The sequence below is a fragment of the Bacillus rossius genome, chromosome 6 (assembly GCF_032445375.1).
Source record: "Bacillus rossius redtenbacheri isolate Brsri chromosome 6, Brsri_v3, whole genome shotgun sequence".
Taxonomy (NCBI): Eukaryota; Metazoa; Arthropoda; class Insecta; order Phasmatodea; family Bacillidae; genus Bacillus; species Bacillus rossius.
The window spans coordinates 47,429,236-47,453,076 of record NC_086334.1 but is presented as its reverse complement, the minus strand read 5'-3'; the positions used below and the strand labels follow the sequence as shown (position 1 = coordinate 47,453,076).

Here is a 23,841-nt window from a genome sequence, read left to right as displayed (position 1 = left end):
GACGACCACCTAGGGGAATTACGGGAGACTTAGAATCGTGATTACAAATTTTGTAACCATGATATTAAAACAGTTTGGGGCTTGGGCTCACCACCTATGATATAATTTTTCATTTTTTTATTTTGTTATTTTTGTTTTTAAGTGATCACTTACCACAGCTGTTATTAAGGCTTAGTGAACTTTCTGAGTTGTTTTTTTTAATTTATTCTTATTATATTAGTTTCAAAGCAATTACTTACTATGTTATTTTATTCATTCACATTATTATTTGTATTTTTAAGGCAATAATTTAATCAGAGTAGTTAGTTATGCTTGGACCCACTTAAAAGTTTTGATTCATTACATTTATTTATTTTATTTTTTTGGAATATTTATTTTACTTTCTTAATATGTATTCGATTTCAAAATTTTCGTCTGATAATTGAAATTTCGAATTTTTTCCCATGTATTTTATAAAAGTTATATTATTACGTAAAACAAATCAGAATCATTGTCATAATTCAAAATAAACATAATGTTATAGTGCCATTGTATAGACACTGGCTCTACTTTGTACGAGTAGTATATGGTAGTATATGTACTCTGTAATAGTAGTAACTGTGTATATGTAAATAATATAATGTTGTATACTATGTAGTGTTAGGAAACACGCTGTAGATATTTACTATCTGAGTTACAATAACACAGTACCAGGTGTATTGCGAAATCTGTAAGGCAGAGAAAGTATATTAGTTTCATAGGTTATCAAATTCTGTATTGTCAGGTGCCATCTACACACCACTGATCTTGAAAAACAACAAATATAAGCCGATTACATAAAGGGTCAACAGGATTTTGTACTAAATAAACAACAAACAATTACTTGTACCCAAATTAAAAGGTTTTATTAACTGTAAATTAGTCACACGGTCAAAGAAAAATTCATCCTCACACAAGAAGTAAATATTTACATGCGGCCATTCCAAACTTTATTTCTCTTAAAAATAATAAAGAAGTAATTTTAAATATTATATCTAGCTTTGCCACTATACTTGACACAACACAACCAAAGTTCTTATTCGCCGACGTCTGCGCTCTGGTATTTAGAAAAAATGTTATTCAGATAATTTTAAGTTAAACTTATCAATGATTCAAAAAGGTTTACAGACTAAATCAACTCCGTATCTGCACAAGAAGCTGCTTTCCAGAATTCTAGTTTTGAGATTTTGTGCGTGTTGATTTTTATCTACGGGTAGCAAATAAATAACCAGAATATTTCTAAAACCTGGAAAATAAAACAGTGCAATAGGGTGATTGCATCCAAAAGTAAAATCGCTGTAAGTACGACCGGTGTACTAAAATACGTTTTAACAGTTGTCCAATATGGCCTACCTCTTCAGCTGAAAATCTGGGACATTATATTTATAGTAATAAACAGTCCGCTTTTGCCGTAACGTCGCACGTTTTACGTACATTTCACACACACACACACACACACACACACATATTATTGCAACCTATCATACACTTTTGTTTGTCTTTGCACGCTTTGCGCAGTATTTTAGGTTCTTAATTGCCTCACTGCCATTTGAGACAGGCTCCCCATCTGGGCTGGCCCAAACGATTGTTCCAACTCCATAATGTAATGGGACGGTCACTTCAAAGATTCGAACAATGTAATTGTTGAACACCGCGCCGCTGGAGCGACGACCAATCACATGATGCCATTCAGAAACGCCGCCTGAGACCTAAACGGCCTCTAATTACATAAACCCGTGCTATGTTATTACTATTACGTGGATTGCTCTTGAAGGGACTAAATTAAACTAATACAGTCCAAAACAAAATAACTTTTTGGAAATAAGTGTTCACATCAAGGCAAACAAATGAAAGCAGTTCCACAGCTGATAGCTAAGCAACGACGGAATAAACATGAATAAACACAGTTTACTGTTCTCTGTAAAACTGCACTAGTACACAAAATTAAAGTTAGCTTTTCGTTGTTTAAATTAGGGTAGTACTTATAAATAAGCTTCTCAAGTTTCGTTTCTACGTAAATTTCAGGAGTGAACCAAAAAATAAAAAAATAATAATCACGGTAAATGGTAAAGGCTTGTCTCAAGTAGAAACAGAAAAACACTGTCTTTAATTCAACAGGTTTAAGATCAAATTTTTTTTGTTAAAGCTTATTATTTTTTTTGTTAAATATTTGCCTCTATACTTTATCATAGCGCACATCAATACGTTAGCCGAGACAGTTCAAAATGATAACTGAATATTATACCCCAGAGATTTCTCACGAAGGAAATATTTGTTGTAGCTTATTTTTTGAATTTTAGTCATCCAATTAATGATATGGTAGGAATGAAGGAAAAATTCGTGGACTCTTTTTGCGATGGACTAGAATCCAAATACGATTACCTATTTTGCTGCTTCAGTGATTGAGCTACAGTTTATCCGAAGGACTCTAAGTCAATTAAAAACCCTCAAATAAAGATGTATCGAATCAAAAGCATCCCAGCTAACAGGTGTCACGAGTCAGTAACTAATGAGTAAGTAATTTCCCCGAGTACATATAGGATCGTGGAGTCCATCCTAGAGGTGCTTGAAACCTCGCACTTTTACGTTCCTTATTAATAACAAGCCTGCACGATAAAAAAGTAGTTTTAGCCCTAGAAACCCCCGAATATATGATGGTGTATTTCGGCCTATATGCCTCTCCCTGAACAAATTTTGTGTGCACGATAGATAGAGACCGGAAAAATTTGCATTTTAAATGACCTCTAGGATAGATTCCAAAGTAATGTGTACCTATATGCAGGCAAATATCACCTGTTCACTGGCTGCCGATTAGTGACACGTCTCAACTTGGTAACCTATGATTCGGTAATTATTTAATTGAGTGTATCTCATTGCATTGGTCAGGCGTATTTTCCGTATATTGCGCTATTAGTAGAGACCGGAAAAATTCGCGGATTCATTCCACGATATGCTATAATCCAAACAACTATACATGTATATTGCTTCTGTGATTGGCTTACAGTTTATCTGAAGGACTTTTAGCCAATGGGAAACCTTCAACCAAAAAAAGTATCGAATCGCAAGCGTCCCAGTTGACAAGTGTGACGAGTCAATAGTCAATGAGCAAGTGGCATTTGCCTGAGTATGTAGAGGGTTGTGGAGTCCATCCTAGAGGTCATCGAAAGCGCGAATTTTTCCAGTCTCTAGCTATTAGCTTAGAGTAGGGGCAGGAATTTTTCGTGAAAAGATCTGAACGCCTATTAGACTGCAACAAGGTATACCCGCACCTGTGGTTTCTTCCTTGTGATGGGCGGCCGTCTGCGAGAGAAGTCGTTGCCTTATTTGACCGAGCCACCCAGAACGTGTTTACTTCCGCACTGAATTACCGTGATTGGCGTTGTAACGATCGATATGTACCTGGGAGAAACTCACTCAATCACGAAACACAGACGATGCTACAGTGTTTTAACTTTCATATAATCTCAAAATCTTTTCGCGAAATCTGCATGCCCCTAGCTTAGAGGTACAATAATTGGAATGTTATCCTACCTCAGAATTTTTCCAGGTACCTATCGATAGAGAAAGGCCTAAATAATTTGTGTTGTTGTTTGGTGGTAGGCATAACTGTTTATAATTTTTTTTTGTTCCAATTGCAGTTCCGGAGAGTCATAGGTGGTTAGACACGCCCCGAGATGCAACGAACCAATAAAAATAATACATAATTTCTAGAGACCGGAAAAATTCGCGGATTCATTTCGTGATAGGCTAGAATCCAAAATCGTTTGCCTTTTTACTGCACAAATGATTGGGCCAAAGTTTATTTGAACGATACTCGGCCAATGAAAAACCTTTAACAAAAGAAGTATCGAATCACTGGCGTCCCAGTTAACAGGTAACACGAGTCAGTAGCCAATGAGCAAATGTAATTTTCCCGCGTGCATAGAGGATCATGGAGTATATCCTACAGGTCATTGAAATCGCGAATTCTTCCGGTCTCTAATAATTTCACATGGTACAGCCATAAACCATCCGATCGGCAGATAAAATGTAGCAGCAGACAAGTGGGCAAACGACACTTTCTTGTTTTGTGTACAAGTGTGTAGCGTAGGAAGTGTCAAATCATTTTATTTATTTTAATTTTTAAACTGCTATAGTAAGGAAAATTTGCTTCCTATAAAAATTAAGAATAACCACTTGAAACAATAATTTAAATATCGGTTGAACAATTTTGGTTGCTCATCGTACTGAAATTTGAAAAAAAAAAAAGAAAAAGGACATATTGCTTTTTTAATGTATCAGTAAGCGAAATAACTTCAATCATCATTATTTAAATTATTCTAGATCTCGCAATAGATGTCAACAGATATAAAATATATTTTACGTCATTTTTCTTCTAAATACTGTAGGAGACAACTTTACATTCCCGCGCCAAATGTTCAAGTCGGTTCATTTATTATTTAGTTAAATTATACTATTTTACAATTTAAAGTTTCCACTTGTTTGTTTGAGTTATGCTGACATAACGATACAAATGCGTTAACATAGCCTTTTAAAGAGCTCTAATGTTTCGAAATTTTGAACTCCCCATTCAATAGTGAGCTACTCGGGTAGGTGGCACTAGGCCGAAAGTAATTTGACCTAAATTTCGGTCGACTTTCGGTTTAGTGCCTGTTCGATCTAGTGATTTTCGGCTTACTGTCGCGTACCCAATTATTCCGTAGCACTCTAAATCCTGTGGTCATCCATCCTACCCTGTAAGCAGAAAACGACGCGAGTTTTTCACGCACTGTTAGAAATTATAGTAATTTTACGGACTTTTCAAAGAACTAACAGCAAATAAACGAAGAGGTCTTCGTAATTTCAAAGAACTAAATCTTCTTAGAAACTACGCCATATTTTGATGTCTGAGTCGTAGGGACTGGAAAAATTCGCGGGTTCAATGACCTGCAGGATGAACTCCGTAGTTCTACATACACTCGGTCAAATGCCACCCACTCATTGGCTGCTGTCTTGTGAGACATCCCAACGTAGCAGCCTGTGATTTTATAAAGCTTTGGTCGGGTGTTTCTCATTAGCCCAGAGTCGTTCAGGTGAGTTGTAAGCCAATAGCAGAGGCAGCACTGAGGTACAACTATTTGTATTTTAGCCTATCGCGAAAAAGAATTCGCGAATTTTTCCGGTCTCTACTGATTCGTATGTTTCGTTTAAAACACAAATAAACTTAGACGTGGATAAAATAAGAGTGTTATTAACAAGTTTTATTAAAATGTTTTTGAAAATACCATAAACATTTTTAAGTGAAACTTCTTTGCTGAGGAGGCAACCATTTTTGAGCGTTACGAAATTCCCGATGGCATGAGGGAAATGGTTAGGTACGTGGTGGGGAAAACCGGTAGAGGAGGAGAGAGTGTCAGCGATGACGCATGCACTAGTGGTCAAATGGGAAACCTGCCAAATTCGCGGGGTGTGGGGGGAGGGGGCTGATAGGTACGTAGCGGAGCATGCTAGATGCTAGTTTGTAATGGCCGGAAGGGGAGACGGCAGAGGAGAGGTAGCAATGACGCAGCAGTGATGCTACAGTATTCTTGTAACGCTGCTAACGGCGAACGATCAACGCTACCATATTTATTTCATTTTATTCAAAGTATCTACAATTTATTTACTCGCGTGTAAAAGAGTTATTGATTTGTGCAAGTAACTTCATGAGTATCATATAATTTTACGTGAATAGTGTCATTGAAAATATGTGAATAATTTATCTCTATCTAAACCTAATAAGCGAGAATTTTCGCTTCTGTCACACGTGGACTCCCTGTACACACTTTTTAATCTTCAAAGAAACTGATCTCAGTGTCCTTAAATTTAGCTACGAAGAACTCTGGACGATTTGTAATCAGTAGAGACCTGCAAAATTCGCAGATTGATTGACCTCTAGGATAGACTCCACAGTCCTTTAAATACTCGCGGAAATGACACCTGTTCACTGGCTACTGACGCGTGAGACGTCTCAACTAGGCTGTCCGTAATTCGGCACTTTCTTGGTTTTAGTGTTTCCCATTGGCTCACAGTTCCCCGGATAAAATGTGGGCAGATCGCAGAAGCGGTACGGAGGTATAGTTGTTTTGATGCTAGCCTATCGCGAGATGAATCCGCGAATTTTGCATGTCTCTTAGTAATCAGTGTTCTTCGTGAGTTGAAGGTGCGAATTGTTACCAGCGTGTGTGTGTGTGTGTGTGTGTGAGAGAGAGCTGTATAGAGGGTGTTGGCGCCCCCGGGCTGTTGCAGCATGTACGAGAACAAGTCGGACAAGGAGATCCTGGACGACCTGCTGGTGCGAGAGCGCTACGACAAGCGGCTACGCCCGACGGTGGACGGTGCGTACCCGGGAGTCCCGCCCCCCCCCCCCCCCCCAACACGGCCCAGGCGCCGAGCCGTCGTAGTCGCGAGGCCCTATACCTGGCGGGCTCGCTGGCGGCTCATTCCTCTTTCTACACAAGTTGCACATGACGACCCGCGCGCAGCATGCAACATTAACTGACAGAATGTGAAAAAGCCTGCGCACAAATTAAAAAAAAAAATTACACTCATGTGCTTTTAATTATGATTTATTTTGAATAAGTAAGGTTATGTTCCCGTATGTAGAATTTATATGTATTATAAAATATTTCGTTATTATATAACAAATATTTTTTAATTAATAAATTAGATCAAACTTTCAGGATGTTTATTGATTTTCATTACATTTCAAAGTCAAATTTTAATTTGATTGAGTTTATACTTTACCTACAGTATTTGTAAACCATTAAGTCATTTTAGTGTTTTATTTCTATTAAATATAAGCATGCAAAAGTAAATTTTTTTTTACGACGCCAAGTAATTATAACTTCTAACGCGCATAAAAACACGCACCCATATTTTTTTGTAAATGGAATAGAAATAAATGTGTAGAATTAAAGGTGATTAAAATTTGTATATAAACATGAAAATAACTCTATCATTACAAAAAAAGTGTTCGCAGTAATACTAAGCTCAGAATCTTACACAGGCATTTATGCTTTGTGTTTTCACAGTAACTCCAATATTTAAATAGCTTTTTAGTATTCAATGCGCACTTTAATAAGCATTATATAACAAAATAAAATCCAATTATTGAATATTCCATTATCTTCTCCAGGGTTTAAAAAATTATGTTTGAATTAAACATCAAAAAAAAAAAAAATTATGCGCCAATGGTATTATCTCTAAAACCTTATTTCATATATGCAAAAAAGTACGAAGTTGCCTATTCTTTCTTCTAGATTTACAAAATATTTCTCGGAAACTGGTTTCCAAAGGGATATTTTGTAAAAGTACAGAAATGTTTGTCTTCTGTGCAAACACTAGCGGAACTTTCTAGAATCCAAGATGTTTGACGTACCGTCACAATATGTGGTCTGACGTCACAGTTTGAGATGGTGGACGGTAATAAACCTCGATATATACAACTTTCATTTTCTAGTCATTACCATTTTTCAAGGGCTTTATTTAAAATTTAAACTCGGCACTTTCCTCGCATTCGTTGCTCTGCTACAAACATTTTCCAAAGATATTCACTTATTGAAATGGGTGTAAAAATTCGCGCAAGTAATGATAATCACAAAGAATTGTGTGCCTTATTACAACCATGATATTACACTAAGTTAAAATATTTGTGGCAGAAATGCTAGGAAGTTATGAAGTTAAAATGAAAAATAATATCACTTAAAGTAATTACGATGATAACAAAACCAATCAACATGGTTGGTGAGACGCTCAGATATGAGCCTTCGAATATTCAGAAAGAATAGTACTTTCATACAACCTTAAATGGAAGAAATGTTTGATAAGTGAATTTATGTATTAATGTTAACCTAAATATACACTTAAAAATAAAATTCGGGCTTGGAAGGGGTTTTCCCCCATACCTCACTCCTCCCTTCCCCTCCCCCTCCCCCAATAACCAACATGTTTTTATGGCGCGCTTGTGTCTTACATCGTTTTCTTTACATGAATTAAGAAACTTTTCCTAAAATTTAAAATCGGAAAGTGATTTTTTACAGCTATAATAGGCCACGCCAGTTATTGTAGTTATTGTAGTCTTTCATTTTTACCTAAATTAAAAAAAAATATTTAGTATTATATCTGTTGAGAAAACGGAGACGAAACGTAAAATTCGTGCGAGTTATCACGTTAAATTTAAAGGAAAAAGCAGTAAAAAAAGACAATGAAATGAAATAGCGCGCAAAACCGAAACTGAAAGCTGCTATAGAGTTAAGGTTATAAAACATTTTATAGGTTTTTTTGTCCGAGTTTCAATGCAGTTAATTTTTAAATTTCCATTGATTGTAGAAACAAATATTTTATGCGCAATATTAACTACTTTATGTTAGATAGTTTTAAAAAAAAATGTGTAAATCTCCATAGATTTAGGAATAATCAGGAGATGGCACGTTGTGACGTAGTTTGAAGTAACTATATTACTTCGTCATTGCCATATTGTACTGCCAAGAACATTGCAGAAACGGTGTTTGACCACGTCTGATGTCGGTTAGTAAGTAAAAATAACAATTTCAAGCTATTTGTCGAAAGTTTTTGAATGACAGTATTATTAATATCTCCCCTAGATTTTTGACCCTGTTAAACAACGTGATTTTTATAAGCAGGCTCCAGTAACTTAACCATTGGAATTATTTTTTCGTGTTGGGAACTTGAAAGTATGACACACACACACACACACACACACACACACACACACACACATATATATATATATATATATATATATATATATATATATTCCTCCTCCCCTCTCACTTCAAATGGAAGACATAAGCACAAGTTTTGTGTTTTCTTTTATAGTTTTTGTGTACTTAGCAATAAAATCCACATTTTACTAGTTACTTTAATGGGCATGAAATAAACTTCATAAATTAAAAGAGTGACGAATAGTTACTACCACTTACACATATTTTATTGAATAAAAACTTATTTTTTTTGTCACTTTAAACGTGCCTATTATGCCGTTAGTTTTCACAGCATATTAAAAGTTAAGACATTTCTGTTAACGTTTAGATAAATAATTCTTTAAATCCTCCAACGTAGAGTTGTGTTGCGACTGACCACTGTAGCGTACTGGATGCACACCAGCTTTCAGTACGAGGGGTTACGGATTCGATTCCCGGGTAAGCCATGGGTGTGAAATTGGTCTGAAATATTTAAACGCGAATAAAACGGTCAAATGAATAATATTATAGCAACAAGATTATACATGTGAATTGCGATGAAACCAAAACAACACCAAAAAGCATGTCACACTACACCTGCAACACCGAAACTCAAGGTCATTCACGCACCATAAAAATAATGTGAGCGAGTCCTTCAGTACTCGCCAGAGATGCGTAAACATCCAAAATCGGTAACGAGCAGATTCTTGTGTGCTCATGTTGCAAATCCTTACTAATATTATAAATGCGAAAGTAACACTGTCTGTCTGTCTGTCGCACTTTCACGCCAAAACTACTGAACCGATTTAAATGAAATTTGGTACACAGATATTCTATAGCCTGAGAAAGGACATAGGCTCCTTTTTAATGCGAAAAAAGGGTTGTAAAGGGTTGAAAGGGGGGGATGAAAAGTTTTATGGAAGTATCGTCATTTTTAGAGCTAGAAGCTTGAAACTCATATTTTAGGCTGTTGATTCGATATAAATAAATATGACATTCAAAGTTTGTAAAAGTTTCACCCTCAAGGGTGTAAAATAGCAATAGGGAATAGGGGATGAAAGTTTGTATGGAAATATGTAAGGTTTATGTGAATGTTTCATAAGTTTGCGAAAAGAGACAAAATATTAGAGCTATTCTGATGTAACATTTACGGAGTCATTACAAAATGTGAAACTGAAGTTAAAGCGAGTAGGAAACTTGCCAAGCACCGCGCCGTACACAATGAGTGTTGTACAGCCGCGGGGGAAGGGGGGGGGGGTGTGAATGCGGCGTGGTACTGCGCGGGGTGGGTGGGGAAATATGCCTAAGTGTGCTTACCCGAACGGGCAGACACGTGAGGGCAGACGACTGTGCCACACGCATGCGAATACTGATTTTTTCCGCTGCAAATTCATTATTATTTACTGCAAATTGATTACAGTTCGATTTGCTTACACGATTTTTTGTTTATTTAATTAATGTTCTTCGTGAAATACAAATAACATTAAGTTTTTGGGTTGGGTTATTAAATATTTTTGTCTTTAGTCGGGTCATTGTTTTGTTTATTTCACTCGTCAAAAGTAGATTACTTTCGAATTTAGTTAGATGTTATTACGTCATTATTATACCTTATGTATTTATATACTTAAAGCTCTTTGCAGTGAAACTCTGCAAATAGTTCATTAAAGTATTTAAACGTATGTCTCTTATTTGTAAAATAATTAGCCTAAATAATTAAAAATGCTACCCAAAGACACTATTTCACGCGGACGAAGTCGCGAGCACAGCTAGTAAATTTTATACTCGGACATGAAATTTAACTTATAATCTTCTAAAATATTGGCGAGCGTGATAAATATACGAAAATATTTATTTTAGTGGAAAACAATAAACGTTTTCCCCCGTTTTAAAATCTAACTAAATTTATGTTTAACAAGATGATATAACCTAACCGCAACGAACCCCACCCAAGTAGCCCTATATTACGCAAACTTTTTATTTATTTCCTATTTTTTTTTTCGAAAGTTGCTGCATTTGATGCACTTCAGGTAGTTTCGGAACATTTATGATTCATTTCGTAGGCCGGTGTAGGTAGTAACATAAAATAACAAAAAGAAAAGTTAATGCACTTGATACGTTAAAGGTAATTTCTGAACAGCTACAATACTTTGGTGTGAACCGAACCCTACCCAACAAAACCGAAGTTAGGTTAGACTTATTTTTATTTATTTCCTACAATTTTTTTAAGGTCGGTGCATTGGATGCGTTTCGGATAGTTTCAGAACAATTATGGTCAGTTTTTGCGCTGGTGTAGGTAGGGTGACTTAAAAGAACAAAATTAATGTTAATGCATTTTATGTGCTACAGGTGGTTTTGGAACAGCCACAATGCTTTGGTGCACATATCGTGGACAAGTTGTGTAAGCAAAGTTGGCTTCATTCTGTTCCTCCATGCCATGCGACACACTACTCAAAAATTTCCCTTTGATCGACGAAAAAAAAAATCATAGGATATTGGTATGGTGAAAGTTATAAACGCACAGCATTTTAATTCAAAAAATTGACATGAAGTATGAAATAATAAATAAAAAACATGCAAATTAATGCCATGGTCGAAAAGAATAAATAAAATGACCCGTGAAACAAAATTATAACAACGGAAGGATATGTTTGAATGAAGGTTAGGCCTATCTTGTATATCTTGGTATGGACACAAAACAGCATCGTTCGTAACAACACACGAACTAAAACTTCAACACGCAATAATTATTAAAATATTCCAGAGTAACTTCACTGTACATTTGTCACACCAATAACCTAATTCTTAAGAAGATGACTATATATATACATATGGTTTTTTTTTTGTTGCGACACGTGAGTCCACCATATTTGTGCCAAAATTTTCGTTCATTGTTCCATTTTCACGAAATTACTACCAAATGCTGCATACCGTAAGCTAAGATGATTACACCTCAAAAAATATTGTTAATATAGAGAAATAGTAACCAAAATACGCCACCTTGAATTAAACAGTTTTAAGTTAATATATATTATTGTACAATTGTCTTTGTTAATGCATGGTTTATAATTTAATTGACAGCTAGAAGTTTATAATGAATGTCTGCTATAAATATTTTCCCCTATGTTGTCATTTCATTAATGCCGACTTTGGGAATGACTTCAATTTTAACAATATGTACTGCCAACAGACATTAATTCATAGAGAACTGTCTGCCTTAAAGATAACAAATTGAGTTGGTGCCTTTCAGATATTAACTAACTGGGATGGTCGTGACAATGCCCACAGATGTTATCCGTGAAGCATAAAGAAAAGCCCTAAATGTTATTATTTCTATTGTTACTCGCTTAGTCATCCATGATCCAGGTAGCTGGTGGGGAAAAAAATCACTTAATTTTACTGAATATGTATATTTTCTAACGTCACCAAATGTTTTGGCGCCATTTTTCGTTATCTGAAACCACTAGTGTTTCAAATGAAAGGAAAGGGATATGGTAGGAGTTGGTATTTGGTAGGGGAGGGGTTCGGGGCTGGAGTTCGTGATTCTCATACTTGACCTGTAAGTAATGCCGCTAACTAGCTCTGCCCTGTGCACGGACGGGGTCGCTGGGTGCTGCTGCTCTAAAACAACACCTCGGTCGCCAGTACCTACACTAGGTGAGGCTCGTGGCCAGCCGGACTCCACTCCCGCTGGTATCTCTGCGTGACTGCTGATCACTGGCCCAGCATCGGCCCGAGAACCACCACTGAACACTCACTGAGCTCCACTGAACCCGCGGCGCCGAGACTGAGACACGCGGCATTGCAGGGCGGCGGGAAGGAGGGGTGCTGCGTCGACAACTGCACACACTCCGGCGGCCTTCACGGTCTTACTGCTGAACAATGGCCTCTTATCTCGAGTCCTCTTGCAATTTTGCTATTTCAGAGAAAATATGTTCCAGAGAACATAAAAAAAAATCTCTATCAACAGTTTTTTTTTAGCAAGTAGAATAAAATTGCACAATTAGTCCCAAATATCAATATTTAACTGCAAAACATAACAACGTTTTGTACTATATGAACTTTCAATGTAACATCACTTAAACTTTTAAAAATCATTACTTTTGATTTACGAAGATAACGAGTTACAAATCATACATATATTTCAAAGTTTGCGTATATCAATGTACGTGTTCAGGTACTGAGGCCCTAACATTAAACGTGTCCTTGGAATAACCATTATAGGTTTGCTTTCCTTCCTTTCACGTGCCTCTTTACAGTGTTTACAAACAGAATACACAACTTAGAAGTTGGTATTATACAAAAATTCAGTTATTGGGAGACTCCTCCGTTTATTTGAGGTGCATTATTCTTTGAGGAGTCCGTAGATAGAAAATAATTTCTAACGGCATACTTACTATAAAACCAGGCTGAGCCAGGGTCCCTTGAACAGAGTCAAAGCCCCTGGGATTATATTCCTGCGCTCCTACCTTTTTCGTGTGGGTGGTGTCTGATCGCATTTGATGATCAAATTTCGAGCACCGCGAGCACTCACGGCAACGTGAGGATTGTCTCAGGAGCCTGTTTCAAGCCCTCAGACCTTTTATAAGACCGGCCTTCAGTCTTCGCCACTGCCCAGAAGACTGTGCAAGTCGTGCTCAAAGTCTGTAGACCATTGGTTCGACCACGGGGACGCAACAGGACCATCAACTTGGTCTAACAAGTGTCACTTATCTTCTCTCCTGCGGTTTGAAAATCCCGTAGAGTGGATGTACAGGTTGTTCCATCACTCATATTCAAGCTTCAAGTTGATAGGCCTGCAAATTACGGTTGTGAATCGAAAAACCTAAATTACAAAAAGGAATACCTAAATTATAAAAAGGTCGTCGTTTTGAAGTGATGGACCGTTTTTTTTTTTTTTTAAATGTTTTTAACCCCACCCTGCGCCAATAACTAATGTTATCAATTAAAAATAAAATCAGACATGCTGCACTTTTAGGGGAAAATATTATTTGGAATATTTATGCAGCAAAAAAATTATCGTTTGGATTTGAATATTCTTACTATACAAAAAGTTTGAGATCTTAGAAAATTATTTGAAAAATGGTAAATTAAAAAATATACTTAATTTAGAAAAAAAAATTTTTTAATGGTTTTATTTTACAAAGTTACCCGATTAAAAATTATTGTCGCATGATGCATGCAAATAAATCTTTCTCCAAAAGTTTTATTTTAAATTGTTATCAATAGTAGATAGTGTTATTTATGACTGCGTAGCAATAATTTTTAATCACAGTAGTTAATAGTTATGCGCAATTTGGGGTAGTAAAAACTTTTGGAAAAGATGCTTATAAATCGAAAAAAATATTACTGATTTTTTTTTCATATTCAGAACCGTAATTAATTGGCCTATCGACTGTTCTAGGCTTGACGTTGAGTTATAGGAAATTCTGTAGAAGTAGAGGAAGCGAAACTATACAGTCCGAATATTAGTGGCCAACATCTATCGTCCCTACAAGAACGTGACTTAGCCCTAGACTAATCACCATCAAGGATTCATGTTTAAAAAAACGGAGGGAAACGAATATTTTTTCTCATCTTACAAATCGAGCGATTGACATCTGTCCTGGGAATAGAACCGCCCGTCACTGCAACTACTGCCACGTACTTTGAATGATTCTTGCAAAGGTGAAGATTGATTAAAAATGTTTTTTTTTTTTTTTTAACCATACGCCTTTACTGTTTACAATGTATGTCATAGAGAAACCCCAATAATGGACAGAAAAGATGAATACAAAATTTTGACATCGGCGTGTTATGGCTTTTTAAAGTGGTTTTGAAGTTAAACTTCTTCAGGTACGTTTTGAAAAAAATATAAGAGTGAAGTTTTACGATGCGCGAGCACCACGCAACGAAATTTTCACATGATGGAAAAAAGGCTACATACAAATAAATATACATAACCTTTTAAAACATATACTTTAATGATTTATATTGAATACTGGTCCATATAATTAAAAAAAATAATATATTGTAAATATTAGTATTATAAATTGTGTTTATAAACTTTTCAAGGCTATGTTCCCGTATGTACAATTTATTTATTCTATAAATTATAACGTTATTATTTAGTAAATAATTTAAATTAATAAATTAGCAGAAACATTCTGCGTATTTATTGATTTCCAAACTTAATTAAAATTTACCTGTATTTTTATTAAGTAAAATAATTAATATTATCTTTGAAAGATTTGTGCAATGTGAGTACATGACTTGATGTAAGCTTTTGGACATACGCCATTGCTAAACACTTTTTCTGTAGAAGAAAACTAAAAATACCCAAAAGACAAAAGACACAAATTAAGCAAAAAATTGCTGTTGTCAGCAGGATATAAAAAATATTATGTGGTGTTTATATCCTGCTGACAACAGAAATTTTTTGCTTAATTTGTGTCTTTTGTCTTTTGGGTATTTTTTTAGTTTTCTTCTACAGAAAAAGTGCTTAGCAATGGCGTATGTCCAAAAGCTTACATCAAGTCAAAATAATTCATTTTATATTTCTGTTTATATTAATATTGAATATTGAGTATTTATTTATTTTTGATTAGATTCAGTTTATAATTTACCAGCTATATTTATAATATCACTATAATATTATTATTTTATTTCTATTAATTATTTGCATGTAAAATTAAAGTTAGTTAAGAAAGTATAACTTCTAAAGCGCGTACATAAGTACACACGCCCAGATTATATTATTTGTTTGTCCTTTATTGAGCATGTATGACATACAGTGTAACCAGCAATGGCTTGTGTCCAAAACAATTATCAAGTTAATACCACGTCTTTGTCTCCGATGGGGGGAAAAAAAATTTCTAGCCACGATGTTGGTATGCCTGGAGGAAAGTAACGCAACACTCGCGCTGAAAGTGGACAGAGGTAGCTGACCGCTTCCACACGACGCGGCAATGCCGCAGGCCTTCGTGTCATTGGCGGGGTCGGGGTGGGCGTGTCCGGGGGGGGGGGGGGGGGAGGGGACATACGGGCTCGGTTTGTCAATGCGGTACGCAGTTCTCGTATGATTTAAGGCCGGAGAATCAATAACACACAGCATTTGTAAACAGTGACAGAAGTCATTCGACTTTCTGTCACAAACAAATACATCCTGAGCTTCGAAAGTTAAAAAAAAAAAAAAAAATTAAACCAAGTTGTATTTGTTTGAAAACGTAACGCTCATCTGCAAATAATTAATCTAGTTTGTAAGATTTATTTCAAACAATCAGAATTTATTCCTGAAATAAACTTCGAGTACAAAGGCTTGATAAAAGAAAAACATTCTTAAAAGTAAAATACCACATCAACATAAACAGGCATTACGTTCTACAATTTTTTACGAGTAAGGCTAAACCATTAGCAAAAAAAATTGATGAGCAAGACTAAGAAAGTATACAGATTTTAAGCTAATGTGCATAATGGGAAAAGGGTTTGGGGGTATTGATGTACTTTAAAAGTGATAATACCATTTTGGTTCTATATTATTCAAACAAACAAAGTTATGATTGAAAAAAAATTGCTGGTTCTGTATTTATGTGTGGTTCATTTCAGGTTTTTTTTCAATACCTACGTTTCTACACGCATGTGACAGAAAATTATTTATTTTTTGGTTATAAAACATAATTGATTGTTTTGTCACCGGAGTAGCCTATACAACGAAACTAAACGAATTACAACACTCATGAATAACTTATTCGTAACAGCAAAGCTGCATTTTTACAAACATTCAAAAGTAATTTGTTTTAATTGTTCTAAGTATCTGACGATTGTTTTATTACAAACGTAGGTATAAAACCTATTTATTATTTGTGGATGGAATTTTAGTTGGGGGAGTTATGTTTCTATAAATTTAAAAAATGTAATTTTAGTAGAGTACTAAATTAAAACAAGCACTGCTCTCTTTAAAATGTCGAAAATTAATCCTGAAACATTAGTAATCATATTATTTCCAAATAACCTCTTCGTTTGTTTAAAAACCAACATACGTTTTCGTAAGTTTTATATAGGTATACGTATATGCTTTGGGTCTACGAAAAATTTGAATTAATTTATTTTTATTGTTTAACATTTTTGTTAATAATGTGATAAGTACAACGTCTGTATTAATAGCAATTGAAAAATAAATAATTGTGACTTGTTTGTATTCATGACATAATTGCGGGTTTTTGTGGACCAAATCTATATATAAAATACTCGATGGATTTTCCTGCTCAAGTTTAAAGCCAAATCTCCATTATTCCTTTAAATTTTCTACTACCAAAAATTGACACGTTTAAAATCCTAAGCGGTAATAAAGTCACTAATGTAACTTCGCTAAGCAACGTTTACTCACCTTGTCCAGTTGTCGAACTGCTTGAGCTGTGACGATGTGACTTGGCATGAGCCAAGAACCCCTCAAACTCATTTCCCAGTCATTCAAATAACATTGGACATGCTAGAACATTAGCAACTTTTACTGCTTAGAGAGTTTTAAATACAAAATTACTCGTGCTGAAACTTTGTTTCATGAACATAAAAATATGATATCGACCTCTTATAAATTTGGTTTTAAAGTGGTTCATCTTATGGCTTGCAGGTTTCACCGAACAACAAAAGGAATTTTTATTTCCCATGTCAATCGCTGTTTTAATTACGAATCATACCGACTTAAAGCGCCACATGTGTACAGTACTTCATTTACGCTTTTAAAGAGAGCAGCGAAGTGAATTGAACATAAATAATTTACCTCCCACAATTTGGACACTACAATTACATTATACTCTTCGTGAATATATCATCAAAAATGAACAAGATTGACATGGGACAATGATGAAATAAGATAGAAATCTTTCTCTTTAAAAGTGACGTAATATATATAGTAAAAAAATACGCATTTGATACAAGTAGTTTGGTTGCGTCGCTTCTACGGCCATCAGGCATTAAACAAATTAAAAATTAGCTGGTAACAACTGTCAGATCATGACCAGCCAATAGCAATTCAATATTACTGAAATTCATATCAACATGATAAGCGAGACACTACAAAAACACGCATAGATGTGCTTTTTAAGTTACGCGTGTGCAGTAAGAACCTATCGATGGACACGAGTTTAATGACACGCGTGAAAATGCACATCCTGATCTTACCAAACATTTAATGTTTTCTCTGAAATAAGAAAGACAGCACTTTAGTAGTAGGAAAATACCGGTTCTGGGACAGGCGCAGGATCCAGGATCCGGCGGTCATCTAATATGACGTCATCTAATCCGTATGCTAATCCATGCTAATCCGTATGCTAATCTATGCTAATCCTTGCCAATCTATGCTAATCCATGCCAATCTATGCCAATCCGTATGCCAATCTATGCTAATCCGTATGCCAATCTATGCCAATTCGTATGCCAATCTATGCTAATCCATATGCCCATCTATGCTAATCCATATGCCAATCTATGCTAATCCATATGTTAATCCATGCTAATCCATGCTAATCCATCCGCCATTTTGTATTTCTATAAATTTCCACCAACTTCGAATCGTGACGTCACCGTTGCACTTTTCGTCACGGCCGCCATCTTGGATTCGAATTTTTTTTTTTCGAACTTCAACTTTTCGAAATTCGATGTAATCATCAGCCGCCATCTTGTTTCGTCTGCTGGTGGCCGCCATCTTGTTTTCGTCTGCTGGTGGCCACCATCTTGTTTTCGTCTGCTGGAGGCAGCCATCTTGTGACGTCATATAGTTCTGTTGGTCGCCACCAGATAGCAGCAGGGATTATTTTATCTTTTTCTTTAACTAAAATATTTTCAGTGCCGAGGCTGGGATTCGATCCATGGGACGTGAAAACGTCCAGGATGTCGTGGTTACGAGGCGGACGCCTTGACCACTAGACCACGAGACCAATTGGGATATGGTGGAATAAATAATCTATATATGCTACGTACTGACGGCAAGTTTATGATAAATGGGGGGAGGGTGTTTTTGCCTTCCTTAATGCATACCTAAGGCGCCACATTTGAAATTAAAATTATTATACAGCCGCCATCTTTAATTCCAGCACAGACTACCAGATGGCGCTAAATTCAAAAAATTAGTTGCCAGAGGCGCCGCCATCTTGGTTCTCAAGTTGGCTGGTAGATGTCGCTAGTATCGCGCGCCAAATTCAAAAATTAGTTGCCAGAGGCGCCGCCATCTTGGTTCTCAAGTTGGCTGGTAGATGTCGCTAGTATCGCGCGCCAAATTCAAAAATTAGTTGCCAGAGACGCCGCCATCTTGGTTCTCAAGTTGGCTGGTAGATGTCGCTAGTATCGCGCGCCAAATTCAAAAATTAGTTGCCAGAGGCACCGCCATCTTGGTTCTCAAGTTGACTGGTAGATGGCGCCACCGTCGCCATATTTTAGTTCATACAATCGATACCAGATGACGCCACCATCGCCATCTTTAGTTCCTAGTGTTGCTACCAGAGTGTGCCACCATCGCCATCTTTAATTCTTAAAGTTACCGCCGGAGCGCGCCACCGTCGCCATCTTTAATTCTTAAAGTTACTGCCGGATGGCGCCAAGTGTTATGTAGTCAGTCTAGACAAGTCGGGATAAGTTTGGAACCTGTAGCCATATTATTATTAATTAATAATGTATGTTTATTAAATATGATAGAGTATTTATAAAATATTGGTGTTGTGTAGAGACTCTCTCTTCTTCTCGTAGTGGCGGAAGACATCTCGAAGGTAGTGTTAGAATTTATGTATTAAAGCAATCACTCTAGCTGAGGAGACTAATAACTTATAGTTACAATTCAATAATAGCGGCAATTAAATGTTTTGAAATTAAAGCAAACAACGTAAATGTTAAACACATATTTATTTAAATCTTATTACAAACAGCAAGGGGTAAGAACAATTGATGATTTAAAAGAAGTAAATAACGAGTAATAAAATCACATAATATTCACACACTACACATCATAGTGACAAAGACAACATTAACTCGAGACCCAATACCTAAATATTAAGCATAACTACAAGTTACATAGAGTATAATAAACTCTGAAATACATATTAAAGAGAAAATTGATATAAATAACATTATACTTTGCTCAATAGTTCCAGAAGTAATGAACGTACAGCTACACGGGCAATCTCAACAGTTCTTTCATCACTAGTGTTTTCTGTGGAACATACTTGAGTGGTGTCTTCACTGATCGGACCTAGATGACTGAGATCTCGGGTTCGACTCTTGCGAGATGTAGGAAGGCGAAGCTGACGCCGGCGTTTAGGCTGGACTGCTACTGATGTAGTAGGTGCTGGCGATGTAGCACCCATCTGGGTACAGGCAGTTGATGTCTGTACTGGCGAAGTCTGGCCACATGCAGATGCTGGTGGTGACCGAATAGCTGGTAGGTTGAATGCATGTGCGAAAACCTCTTCAGGTGTTGCAGGGAGAACTGTATCGTCTCTCATCATATTCACACTACAATGTCCATAGCCCAGGCAGTTGATAACTCCTAGAGGTGTATCTTGAGGTCCTGGGTTTAAAACCTGTTTCACGTGAAACACAGCGTCACAACTCTCCGAAAAATGTTTTAAAACACCGTCGATCCACTCACTATAATCAACAGTGCCTAGCCCAGGCGTTACACTGGAGTATATCCTGTTCGGTTGAAAGTTAGACATCTTGGTTAACTACTTCTGCTGTAGGTCCTTACACCACCACAGTTTCAGCTCGACTGCCATCGCACGAGGCGAGGGTCGTATCACTTGGATACAACATTCCAACACGGTGATCAACCATCCAAGCCCTAAGCATGCTCGCATTGTGTCTTGAGATCGAACCTGGACATGTATTATTGCACGTGTACAATTTATTTAATTCTTTCAATGATGGACAGTCATATTCTGCTTGTACATCTAATATTAGCACATGATGCTTACAATAGTTAGTTAGCCACCGTTTCTGCTCTATTCCTACAACCAATACAGGGCCGGTGAAATGACTTGCCAATATGTTGGGTATTGAAGCATAAGGAAAGAGTCCGTGTTCCCAATGTAAACCATGAAAATTTCTAGTGAGCCAAGCATTTGTTTTTTGATGCTTCCTGGTGAGATATCGCCATTCAAATGGAGGTTGAAAGTTACGTGTTATTACATTTCCTTCTTCATCTGCAATGCTAAGTTCCTTGATAATAAACCCATACTGACTAGAGAAGCCTTGGAGGTTTACACATTTCGTCATGGAGGTCGAGACGAGACTAAGCCGGTAATGTACTGTCAGGTCTTAGATAATGGACGACACAATCTACCTTGTTGCAGGATGTCTCGATTATGTCCGGAGCCTCCTCGTCACAATCACTGGCCCAGTGATGACCGAAGTTGCAGACCTCTAGTTGAAGTAACCATCCTCGGTGACGTAGTGCACACGGCAGAATCCTGGAGTTACTTCCGCGTACTTTGCAGTTGGATCGAACAGCATTTGCTTGAATTTGTAGCAGCAGCTCTATACCCACACGACTATGTGTTGACTGCTGTGTCTAGGGTGTTGACCTCAATTTATACCGCTAGGACCCCCCTCCAGTCCAGTCACGTGTACCGTTGCTTCCGTTGTTGTCCCCCCGCCTTGCTGGCGGCCTCCAACATTCGAACGAGGTGATCAACCATCCAAGCCCTAAGCATGCTCGCATTGTGTCTTGAGATCGGGCCTGGACATCCAAGTTACATAGAGTATAATATACTCTGAAATACATAATAAAGAGAAAATTGATATAAATAACATTATACTTTGCTTAATAGTTCCAGAAGTAATGAACGCACTGCTTGATCAGTGACAGGTGTAACTAAATATTAAATATATTTAATATGTTATTTTCCATTACCTTTCGTGGAATTTATTAATCATTCACTCTACGAAAAACAACTCAAGACAATATACCTGACCAACGAATTAAATACAGTACCGCTATGCCTTACATGAAAGTCTAATTATTCGATAATCTGAATAACCTATAAATCGTTCATGTACAAAGCCACACATACAGGCCAATTGTCTATGGACCATGAGACCGAGTCATGACAATATCAGACATATAGGCTAGTCATTTCAGAACCGCAGGACCTTCTTCGTCTTTAGATAATTACAGTCATTTAGACCATCATGAAATTTTTATACATACTAAAGGACCAAGCGACCTTGAAAAATATTTTAGTAACACCAAGAGGTATTGAACTAGTAAATATTCAGTCACTACATATTTTACTACGCGCAATCAACAAAACGGAAGCACCATCAACGAAAAGGCAGCACATTTGGAAGCACAGACTACGAAAAGGCAGCACATTTGGAAGCACCGACTACGAAAATGCAGCACATTTGGCAGCACCGACAACGAAAAGGCAGCACATTTGTAAACACCATCAACAAAAAGGAAGCACAATCGGAAGCACATTCATAGAAAAGGAAGCACAATCGGAAGCACAATCACAAAAAGGAAGCACATTTGGAAGCACAATCACAAAAAGGAAGCACATTTGGAAGCACAATCACAAAAAGGAAGCACATTTGGAAGCACAATCCACAAAAAGGAAGCACATTTGGAAGCACATTCAACGAAAAAGGAAGCACATTTGGAAGCACATTCAACGAAAAAGGAAGCACAATCATAGAAACAACGCACAATCGGAAGCACAATCAACAAAAAGGAAGCACATTTTGGAAGCACAATCAAAAAAGGAAGCACATTTTGGAAGCACCATAAAAAAGGCAGCACATTTGGGAAGCACAATCAAAAAAGGAAGCACATTTGGAAGCACCATCAACAAAAGAAGGAAGCACATTTTGGAAGCACCATCAAAAAGGCAGCACATTTGGTAACACAAGTTACGAGAACTAAGTCTTAGTTAGAAATCAGAATGCAAGAAATAAAAACATTTAATTTTTACTTTTAATATTTAATTTATTTCTTAAGATTATACAAATAGAAGTAAAATAAGTCATTATTGTATGTAGCCAGCTTTCCTCAGTTCTTCGAGTATGAAGGATATTTCTTTTATGCACGAATAGTTTCCTGCACAAAGCGAGCCATGTAGAAGTCTTAGCCGGTCAACCAATAAGTTTGGATCTTTCCACGATGTGTAATCAATCTCTTCTACTACCATCTCACTTGCTTGTTTATTATAAATACTTTTAATATCACAATCGTCCCAGTGATCATAATAAGCGTTATCAGATTTATTTATTATAACACGTCGTTTCCATCGTTTCGGTCTCAGGACATCGTTACATTCTTCTATCTTGTCAGCTTTAGGTGCTTCATCACAGTCTATGCTTTTGTTAACAGCCTCAGAGTCACTGTAACAATCACTGTAGAAGGCATCCTCTTCACCCAGATTACCATATGAATTCGATATCGATGATGTCGAAGTGCCATTATCGTCTTCATGCTTCCTTTTTAGGAGTCCATCATCATTTTTACAAAGTAAGAAAGATCTACTTGAATTCGGCTGGAATGTATTCTCACTTTTCACGTTAAGGATTCTTCCATTGTCTTCATTCTTCCATAAATCATCATCGACCTTCAATTTAAGTTTTTCGTCGAGATCGGAAGAGCCACGAACATAATCTCTCTCAAGACAAGGAAAATTATTGTCGTAATGCAGATCACTATTCCTTAGTCTAGTAGCATCGTTGTACTCTGGCTTGTAAGCAGGCTTAATGTTACAAGTTCTGTCATGTCTTTTTAAGCTCTCTCTCCGCGTAAACGACTTGCTACATCGAACGCAACTTATCATATTGCGTAGTGGATTTTTAACACAGTCATTCTTCTGGTGTTGTCTTCCATTCTTACTCAAGATAAATTCTTTGCTGCAAAACTTACACCTGTGTCCTTTCGATACAGCGACAGACACCGAATCAGGATTCATATTAGTTACTGTGACTAATGTTAGATACAAACAGACAGTTTTCCAATTGGAACCATTACTTAAATATAATTTTTTAAATATTTCTTAAGCGAGAGTTATCTCATGCAAAGGTACTTGTTGTAAGTAGTTCTGCTTTTCAACAACAGATGACACCACGTATTGCTTGCAGGTAAATATTA

At 36.6% G+C, this 23,841-nt stretch overlaps 1 protein-coding gene and 1 long non-coding RNA gene across 26 annotated transcripts in view; one reads left to right on the top strand and one right to left on the bottom strand.

Moving 5' to 3' along the window:
- LOC134533154 (uncharacterized) overlaps positions 1-12,491 on the bottom strand; it is a 188,367-nt gene extending 175,876 nt beyond the window's left edge. Inside the window, exon 1 of the long non-coding RNA XR_010075254.1 lies at positions 12,387-12,491. This is a non-coding gene — a long non-coding RNA (uncharacterized LOC134533154). The remainder of the gene's footprint in view (positions 1-12,386) is intronic.
- LOC134533153 (glutamate-gated chloride channel) overlaps positions 1-23,841 on the top strand; it is a 374,512-nt gene that overhangs the window by 248,730 nt on the left and 101,941 nt on the right. For all 25 annotated transcript variants that reach the window (XM_063370507.1, XM_063370502.1, XM_063370493.1 and 22 more), the window contains one exon: positions 6,286-6,374. In XM_063370507.1, the coding sequence (XP_063226577.1) occupies positions 6,286-6,374 (89 nt within the window). The remainder of the gene's footprint in view (positions 1-6,285; positions 6,375-23,841) is intronic.